Source organism: Ostrea edulis, chromosome 7 (genome assembly GCF_947568905.1).
Source record: "Ostrea edulis chromosome 7, xbOstEdul1.1, whole genome shotgun sequence".
In the NCBI taxonomy this organism is placed as follows: Eukaryota; Metazoa; Mollusca; class Bivalvia; order Ostreida; family Ostreidae; genus Ostrea; species Ostrea edulis.
Genome location: NC_079170.1, coordinates 12,285,610 through 12,296,565, shown reverse-complemented (window position 1 = coordinate 12,296,565; position 10,956 = coordinate 12,285,610). Strand labels below are relative to the sequence as shown.

The 10,956-nt window shown below is 36.2% G+C and overlaps 1 protein-coding gene across 1 annotated transcript in view; it reads left to right on the top strand.

Annotated features, from left to right (window-relative positions):
- LOC125657098 (protein O-glucosyltransferase 1-like) overlaps positions 1-10,956 on the top strand; it is a 72,678-nt gene that overhangs the window by 57,398 nt on the left and 4,324 nt on the right. The window contains 2 exon segments of the mRNA XM_048887745.2: positions 7,173-7,294; positions 7,518-7,677. Coding sequence (XP_048743702.2) covers positions 7,173-7,294; positions 7,518-7,677 — 282 coding nt within the window.

Below are 10,956 nucleotides of genomic sequence, written 5' to 3'. Positions count from 1 at the left end.
GAATTGAGGGAATGAACACTTTATCTAGCTGCAGAACTGTAGCTCTCTGAAAAAATATTTTGACATAACAGAGAGCTACAGAGCCACCCCTTATAAAAACCTTCGATTTACGGCGCACAAAAAGCTGCGCACGGTTGAGGCCTTATATCGTTGTATTCTTGAGTTACTGTCTCATAAATTTAATATCAAAAAATTCTTAACATATTTTCCTACTATACTTGTGTCTAAACATACCTTCAAATATTCATTAAAGCCCCACACGACCTGAAAACTCCCAGCTTCAAATGATTTCGTTTGTTGACGTAGCCATGTTAGGTAGCCGGGTCAGTTCGTACCCTGTTGTTTTTGGTATATATTCATAAAATTCGTTATATGTTATATATTCGCTCTTCATTTATTATCAATACCAATAATTTATAGAAATTAAAAAATAAAGTTTTTCTAAAGGTAAAATAAGCTCTTGATTCATGAAAATGCTACTAAAGTCCTTAACACTCGTGTGACAGGGATGGAGACCGGACCAGACTAATGAAAGCCGCATTGTCGTGAGTTTAGCTATTTGAATAATTATTATTTAAAGGCACTGGGATGATATATGATTTAAAATATTTAGCTAAAATATTTGTGGGGATATTAGTTCACATCTAGACGTTATTGTGCAAGTATGGAAATTAATCAGGATTCGAATTGACCGGCTACCTAACATGGCTACGTCAACAAACGAAATCATTTGAAGCTGGGAGTTTTCAGGTCGTGTGGGGCTTTAATGAATATTTGAAGGTATGTTTAGACACAAGTATAGTAGGAAAATATGTTAAGAATTTTTTGATATTAAATTTATGAGACAGTAACTCAAGAATACAACGATATAAGGCCTCAACCGTGCGCAGCTTTTTGTGCGCCGTAAATCGAAGGTTTTTATAAGGGGTGGCTCTGTAGCTCTCTGTTATGTCAAAATATTTTTTCAGAGAGCTACAGTTCTGCAGCTACACTTTATCGAGAATGAATTGTTTTAAATGAAAACGAAACAGTTTGGTTTAGGAACAGAATGCTATGGTATGGTATGGGAATGGAATGCTGAACAGTTTCATTGAAACACTTTGGTATGGGAAAGGATCAACTTTTGTCGAGAATGGTAATTAATGGAACTGCACAGTTGGTGTAGTAGTGTGCTTCAGGGTCTGTCTATAAAAGAATATATTACATGTACCTGTGTAGCAGGTCTGGCGTTCGTATAGTCTGTACTTCGCGTTGTGTTTGTTTTATTTTATGTTGATAGTGGCGACTTCGAAACGACCCAACTACACTATGATTTTAAACTTGAAAATAAATTCAATTGAAATGAAAATAAGAGAAATAACACTTTACGAATTTATTACCAGTATGAATGTGACAAATACACACTCCTAAAGCCTAGAAACTTAGCCTAGAAACTATCAAGAAATCTCCCAACCCAAAGGTAATATAATAATTTAGTAAGTAAAAAGGGCAAAGTAGACGAATAAAACGTGATACCAAAATAGGAATAATGGAAGGAGAAGAGTAGCTAGCAAGGCCAGCTGTCTCGTTTCGACGAATAATAAGCTGCATGGCTTTATATGGCAAATTAAACAATAGAAACTGTCATTAAAGTGATTGGCTAAAAGATAAAGTGGGCGTGGTCAAATACAACGGGTGGATAATTTACATGGGGATCGAAATTCAGAAATAAAAGTAAAACCCAAACTACCACATTCCTCCCCCCTTAAAGACAAATGCTATACATTTGACTGATAGCTAGGATATAGAAATGAAAAATAAACCCCTCTTCCCCCCATGGAAAACAATGGTATACACTGTACAAAATATATGAATGAATGTATACGTAATATACAAAAGTTCACTTTAAAGAAAAGTCCATATATCATGAAAAGTTCATCCAAAGGCAGGTAACGTAACAGTTCTCTTCGGTTAGTATCAACGCACTGATTTCACCAGAATGTCAGGAGCGCGAAAGCAGGAATAGTTCACAACACTGTCACATCACGTTCACTGCATGATTTCGGTTCTTAGGTCCAGATACTCCGAAGATCATGAATCACGGAAATCCCACAGAGTTGAAAACCATGTGTTTCTTGCATCAATCTCTGGATTCCGTTTGTAGCTGTCATCCATATCCCACCATAAACTGAAAAAATAATCTGAAAGCATGTTTAGCAAGAGTGCTAGATATATGAAAAAGTAAATATAAGTAATATCATAATTACTGGTAAATGAATAAATAAGAGAATTTAAAGAAAACTGTATAATAGAGTAAATTTACGCGGTTTATAATAATTTCACATCCCAATATTGCCATACAGATGTCAGGGGATAGAAATCATACTTAATCGTATCAATTTACGCGTTTTTAATAAAGGTAGTAAATTTTAGATAAAAAGAACACAAACTGTGTGTACGCACACACACACACACGTATGTGTAGCATAAAGTACGATCAACCAGTTTATCGTACATCTGGGTAACAAAACCCGCATGACCATTTCAATAAGTCAAATATCTACCCTAATCCTTTTGGAAATTCCGGTCTACAGTAAGAATGCAATACCAGCGACTCTACTGCATAACGGACCGAATGAGTGCTTGTGCACTGGCTCCTCACCAAGGCACAAACTTGACCAGGAGGAACAGTCTTCCCATCAAGTTTCAACGCAAAAACAGAACGCAAGTCCAACTTTTCAACTGAAGGTTCTAAAGAAAATTCCGATCTAGGAATGAATTCGTTTGCCTCAGGATTCAAAGAAGTCGCAACACAAACTGATTTCAACTCCGACTCGCAAATATCGTGAATATCATTTGAGTTACAAATAGGAACTTCGCCATCCGAATGAAATGACTCTCCATCGATATGGTTTTCAGCGAGTTCGTTCTGTGCATTACTCGGCAAAATGTCGGTTGGCCTACTGTGTTCGGTAATGTTTGAACGTTCTAGATCTGATGCCACGGTCCCAGCATCAGAACTTGTGAGTTTGTTCCCGATATTTTGGGTTGACTTTGACGCACAGTCAGGATCATTCTTAATCTGAGATATGGCATTAGTTTCCAGTACTTTGTTCTTTTCATCAACCGTATACAAATCAAGAGCGGCTTGGATTTCTCTACAAATAAGGGCTCTAACAGAATTTGTATTAACTGGTGTGTCGGAATCACATGCAATGTTCTGTTTAACATATGCATTTCGCTCAATGAAATCTTCAAACTCAGCAGCAGATGCAATGGCTTCATCTAAAGATGCAGGACTAAAGTAAACATGTTTCATTAAGTCGGCATCTCTTAAGCCAAATACAAGCTGGTCAATAACGTGAGTTTCTATCGAGCTAAAAGAACAAGAATACGCTTTGATTGCAAGTGTCCGCAAGGAATGACCAAAGTCTGAAATAGTTTCTCCTTCTTCTCTAACCCTGTTCTTGAATTGAATTCTGTAAAAATTCCGAAATGCTGATGGACAAAAACGATTCCGTAAAATATCTTTCAATGTTTGAAAATCTAAGGATACGGCTAAAGGAATTTCAGATAGAATGTGTCTTGCTGAGCCACGTAAAGACATAACAAGCTGACTTGCACACTCTCTCTCACTCCAGCCATTCCACTTAGCAGCATGTTCAAACTGAATGAAAAATTATCCAATATCGTAACTCCCATCAAACAATGGTGGATTAATTTCTTTCCTAAAATCGACTGATTCATGCAAGAACCCTCTCTCTCGAAAACGACTCCCATTCTGTTCTAACTTAACTTTGATTTGGCTTTCTAATAAAGCACATTTCGCCGTTAAGAGCTCTATCCTATGGTCTAAATCTGATAAAGGTTTGAAACTCCTTTGCATAACTGCATGGTGAGAAAACAAGAGGCCCAAGGGCCTAGAATCGCTCTTCTGATAAATTGTACAACCCCACCATTTCTATTCTTAGCCTCTTAGTATTCTAAATCTTCAGTTAAATCCTAAGAATTCAAAAAAAGTAGGTCAATGTGACCTACTTTTTGGTTTACACATTTTGAGAACCCAAGAAATATCAACTGACAAAGTTTGATGATTTTAAGCCAATTAGTATCTGAATATTGAAATATAGCTGTCAAATTCCAATCGTAGGTCATGGTGACCTGCTTTCTGGTCAGCGAACTCCGAACATGCAAGACCCATCAACTGACAAAGTTTGATGACTGTAGGTCAAATAGTATCTGAAATATATAAATATAGCCGTCCAATTCCAAAAGTAGGTCAAGGTGACCTACTTTATGGTCAACACCCTTTGAACATGCAAGACGCATCAACTGACAAAGTTTGGTGACTGTAGGTCAAATAGTATCTGAAATATATAAATATAGGTGTCCAATTCCAAAAGTAGGTCAAGTTGACCTACTTTTTGGTCGAAACCCTTCGAACATGCAAGACCCATCAACTGACAAAGTTTGATGACTGTAGGTCAAATAGTATTTGAAATATATAAATATAGCCGTCAAATTCCAAAAGTAGGTCAAGGTGACCTACTTTTTGGTCGACACACTCCATTGACTCAAGATGCATCAACTGTCAAAGTTTGATGATTGTAGGTCAATTAGTGACTGAAATATATAAATATAACTGTCAAATGCCAAAAGTAGGTCACAGTGACCTACTTTTTGGTCGATACACTCCGAAGACTCAAGATGCATCAACTGACAAAGTTTGATGATTGTAAGTCAAATAGTGTCTGAAATATAGTAATTTAACTGTCAAATACCAAAAGTAGGTCACGGTGACCTACTTTTTGGTCGACACAAACCAAAGACTGAAGACACATCAACTGACAAAGTTTGATGATCCTAGGTTTTACAGTGCCCAAAATATGCATCTAAAATTGAAAATGTGAAATTTGAATATCTGCAAAATTCAAAAAGTAGGTCACTGTGACCTACTTTTTTTATAGATATGTTTCAAGGCCTCAAGATGCATCAACTTACAAGATTTGATGATTCTAAACCTCTCGGTATTTGAAATAACAACTTAAAATATATCTATAAATGATAAGCCATAAAATTCAGAAAGTAGGTCACGGTGACCTATTTTTCAGTTGACGCATTTCAAGGTCCCATGATCCACCAACTGACAAGTTTTGATGATCATAGGCTTCAAAGTGTCCAAGATATGCATCAAAATTAATTTTAAAATAAATACCTGCAAAATTCAAAAAGTGGGTCACCGTGACCTACTTTTGAGACAACTTGACACAAGGTCCTAAGATGCATCAACTGTCAAAATTTGATGATCCTAGTCCTTATAATGACTAAAATATCTAAGATGTAAGGAATTTAAAAAAAAATTAAATTTAGGTCAACTTTGAAGTGACCTTGAGACCATACCCTTTGCCCCAGGGTAATGCCTTGAACAATTTTTAATCTACAACATATCCCCATCCTTATGTGTAAGTTTGGTGATAATCTGCCCTGTGGTTCTTGAGAAGAAGATTTTTTAGCAACCACTACTTTTGTTTGTATTTTCCTGATTATCTCCCCTTGTTAAAGGGTCACATCCCTTTATTTAGTATGTATGAAAGCCCTTGGGCCAATGATACCCTGTAACAAATTTGAAAAAAATTGGCCAAGGGGTTCTTGAGTTATAGCCCTTTTTCTAAAAAGTTTACGCACACCGCACAAATGGCCATAGCATTAGCTCTTTGAGCCTTTGTCTCAGAAGAGCTAAAAATAGTTCACCATTGAATATATATCAAAAAATATAAAGGTAAATGTAAAGAAGAAGAAAAAAACTTTGACTAAAAAAATATGACAAAAGAATTCAGCCAAGTCTGAATCGCTAAATAGAACTCACTGCGTGAAGCACGTGTCTATAACAGTCACTGCCCAACAACAATAGAAATTCTATCCCGAGTTGTAGCGGTCGAACAAATAAGGTAGCAGTTCGTATCGCTGAATAGGACTCACTGTGTGAAGCACGTGTCTATGACAAGTCACTTCCCCACAACAATTAAAATCCAATCCTGGTCACGGTCCACCAAATAATGTAGCAGGTCTGGCGTTCGTATAGTCTGTACTTCGCGTTGTTTGTTTTATTTTATGTTGATAGTGGCGACTTCGAAACGACCCAACTACACTATGATTTTAAACTTGAAAATAAATTCAATTGAAATGAAAATAAGAGAAATAACACTTTACGAATTTATTACCAGTATGAATGTGACAAATACACACTCCTAAAGCCTAGAAACTTAGCCTAGAAACTATCAAGAAATCTCCCAACCCAAAGGTAATATAATAATTTAGTAAGTAAAAAGGGCAAAGTAGACGAATAAAACGTAATACCAAAATAGGAATAATGGAAGGAGAAGAGTAGCTAGCAAGGCCAGCTGTCTCGCTTCGACGAATAATAAGCTGCATGGCTTTATATGGCAAATTAAACAATAAAAACTGTCATTAAAGTGATTGGCTAAAAGATAAAGTGGGCGTGGTCAAATACAACGGGTGGATAATTTACATCGGGATCGAAATTCAGAAATAAAAGTAAAAGTAAAACCCAAACTACCACACCTGTAATGATTTGATCCTTAGACACGTGAATTTCAATATACGGTATCTGGAGTAGACTGTATATTGCTAAACTTGGTTACGCTTTTTTAACAGATGAATGTAGTTTGATATGGAAAATGGGTGCTCTTCAGAAAACATAATTTTCTTGACAATATTAATTCACAACCACAGATTTATATGCTTCATGGTCTCCCCTACCAACAACCCAGAAAAAACACCTTCTACACATGTATAACAGCCAGCAGTCATAATCAGCAGATCAGGTATCACTTGTAGTCAGTCACAATCAATACCTTTATCAATCTAATCTAGTGTAAACTAGTTCAGGTATCACATGTACACACACAGTCACAGTACTGTACCGGTCTAATCTAGTGCAAATTGATTCAGATATCACATGCATGTAGTCACACACAGTCACAGCCCACTCCTGTACCAGTCTAGTCTGGTGTAACCTAGATCTAGGTATCACATGTACACACACAGCCCTGTACCGGTCTAATCTAGTGTAAACTTTTTCAGTTAACTGTAAACTTCCTAGCTGGGTGATAGTGGGAGGTCACCCTTACAGATATGTTAGCCTGTAGTATAATGACAATGCTGTTTTATAGAGAGGACAAAGCCATGACATCATGTACCCAGCCTGGACGTTCTGGGAGGGGGGACCAGCTGTTTGGCCAATTTACCCCACAGGACTGGGGCGCTGGGACAAGCAGAGAGAGATCATTCCAAGGTATTATTGTTAAAACAAACCGCTTCAAATTTCTTTCAATTAATTACATTAATTTGGTGTATTTTTCCAGTTTATAGTTATCAATAATCAGTTACATGAATGAACTACACTCATGGATCAGTATCATTGTTACAGACTGTCTGTATAAATCCTTCTAAAAAAATTATTAGCTTTTAACACAGATATGAATTACCTAACCTAGATTTATATCTTTATATGTTAGAGCTGCTAAGAAATGGCCATGGGAGGAAAAGAAAAATAAAGGATTCTTTCGAGGTTCGCGGACCAGCTCAGAGCGGGACCCTCTAGTACTGCTGTCTAGATCCGATCCGGAGCTAGTGGATGCGGAATACACGAAGAATCAGGCCTGGAAGTCAGACGCTGTGAGTGAGATAAACTATAGCAAATAACCGTTATAATAATGTTATGATAATATATAATATAATATGTATACGGTGTGACCATTGAGACGAGCGAAGACCCATGACATCTTACAACACGACTTTATGCAATTCATTTAAGGTAAGGTTTGCAACAACAGGGAAATAACTCTGGATATACCTCAGTACAGTTCGCGCTTTATGACGTCATAATGAAAAAATGCGTCAAGTCATAGTTGAATCGGGGGAAAATGTCATAATATTTGTTATCTACTACCGCTGTCAAGTGACGTATGTGTAACCCTCTATGACAAAATAATAATAATGTTTCTCAAATGATCATTTATAAATTATTTTCTTTGATATGAAAGTCTACAATTTTTTATATATACATATATAGTATGCGCTACGGTTAATTTCCTTTAAACTTATGTTGTGACCATGTAATCTCTGCGAATCTTGCTCAGTAGGGAAAGTAGGATTTATTTTGATGCTGATAGAATCGATCATTGTTTGTGATTAGTATCCTCAAAGACAAGGTTCGACATTAACGTAGCTAGGAATTTTGATGACATTCACAAGCATTTTTTAAAATAAACCCGACAATGCTCTCTAATTACATGCACTTCATATTTCAATGCTATGACATCTACATTCGCTGATAGAGCGATTTATCGCATGAACTTTGAAATGTAGAAAACACGACAGATCTGATCATGTAAAAATAAAAAAAGTCTTCTCTAGTACATCTTAAAATAGTCTTGATTTTGTCTGAGAAACATTTGCATAACGTCGACATAAAACAGATTTATTAGTGTCATTTTTACTAACTTTACGTTACCTCCCCACCCCCCCCCCCCCACCCCCCACCCCCCACCCACCCCTCCTCTAGATCCACCACTGACAGGGCTTTATACTTTATATTGTACCGAAGGTTACAGTTTTAAATAAACATCAATCAAGCAATGGAACAAGGAGTGGGAAATTATTTTTAAAATGTAATATATGAGACAGGCTTGGGCTAATGTTACGGAATTTATGACGAAGCAGGACCGTGGAAAACCCGCCGAGATATTGAAAATATTGTATTGTATTGAATTTAGAAAAAAAAAAACCTCAACATCTTAATTTCTAATAAATGTGAGACTACAATACTTGACAAATAAATATAAATATCATTTTTGGGCTGGAATTGTATCTTATTCATGAAAATGCTCAATGCACTCTTCAAAAGTTGTACAATTATAAAACAAAGTGACAAATCGCATAAATGAAATAATTCTTTTTAATCTATTACCATGGAAACAAAGCCCGGTGGGTAGTAATTCTATATGTTTTCTTAAATATTTATGGTCCAAATATTTTTTTTAAAGTAATTTTTTTCTGACATAGATCTTATAAAGCTGTTCAATATACATTTTTTATTCAAGATATAAATAGTGCTATTTTTTTAGTGTTTTGAAATAACATTTTTCTACCAATTAGTATAATCTTATAGATAATACTCTTCTTAAAAATTATACCAGCATCTTACCCCCAGAAGTTTGCCTCGTGTAGTTTTTATACCACTAGTATTCCCTTTTGTACAAAGATCCCGAAAATGTAAAACGTCAAAAAACGACACGGGGGATTTTTTTAAAAAGTCAATTTTTAAAAGATAAATTCCTACTGAACATACTGATATGCAACATGTCTTTGTTCGCTACATGTCAAAATGTCGCAAACCTTACCTTAACGCGGTTGATGTAAACAGTGCATTGTGACGTCATCATTTGCTACGATATTTTTTCTTTCAAACCAATCAATTATCCACAACAAAACATACGAAGGTATGGGAAAGTTTGTTTGGAATTTAAAATCATTTGTGGTACTTTCCAAACTGTTCATTTGTTTTATCTATGGGGTTGCCAATGAAGTATACCGCAGTGACGGCGACATTTTTTCGGAGGCATTATGGGTAGTCCCCATCATTTTTCAGCTGATGAAGAGCAAACCACGTGACTCAATTGCGTAATCATTGGAGCGAGCTCGTCGCGTCGCTTTGCGACGCGAGCTTCGCTCGCTATTAATTATATATATTACATATTTTAACCACCCAGATAATGGTTAGAATGTATAATATATACATGTATATAATGATATATAATTTGTAATATTGTAATATTAAGATGGTGTCCAAATATCATTTTTGCCCTGCATTTCTACCTATTAAGGGAAGAAGATGCTCTCATTTGATTTCAATTATGTATATGTAAACCATCTTGAGATAAACTCAGTACCCCTTGCTTGTCGTAAGATGAGAGCACAAAAACCGAGGCTCCGATAAAGATCCCTCCCTGCTCAATGGCCATAAGCAACGAGCAAAGGCTAAAATTTTGCAGCCCTTCACTGACAGTGGTGATGTCTCCATATGAGTGAAGTATTCTCAAGAGGGACGTTAAATGATATTTAATCAATCAATTAATCTTGAGATAAATCTTCCACTTTAGATTGCAGGCTGAGGCAGTACTGTGCTACATAAAATGTAACAGTAAATGGAATATGACAAGTGGTTAAGGAGGTATCCTACACCAGATAAATTTGATATAAATGAAAAATGGATGATATGTATAACAATATTTTGAAATTGAAAACTTTCGAATTTACTTTATTTAGTCATAAGTGCAGTTTTAGTAGACAGCAATCTGGAAAAAAATTAAAACCCCTGCTGGACTCGAACACACGATCTACAGTTCAGCAGTTGACGTGCTAACCTACTGAGCTACTCTGCTAGGCGATGATTTTTGAAATAAATAGACAAATATTGCTGATATTTATATTTTCATCCATGCTTTAAAAGGAAGTCAGCCATAATGACGATGTAGAGTACCTCCTTAATAGGAAATTTTACCACTACATGTATATTGTGACTATTATGTTAATTAAATCAGTAAAAATACAAATTTTCTCATATCTCTCTAAAACTGTTCTATATTAATGACTTGGATCAAGTCATGTTTTACCGCTGCGGTGGTCTAGAGGTGAGAGCGTTCACCTCACATGTGGAAGGCCAGGGTTCGAATCCCGGCTGCAACAAGTCATTAAAACAGGTAGTGACAGTTCCTTTGCCAAATGCTCGGCATCAGGTGTGAATGTCCCAGGTCCTCGGAGATGACTTTAAAACTGAATGTCCTGTGTCACAGTAGGTGTGGCATGCTAACGAATTTAACCCTCACTGCTTAGTGGCCGTTAAACAAGATGCAATCAATCAAGTCATATTTTACAAGGTAGCTGAGATTTCAA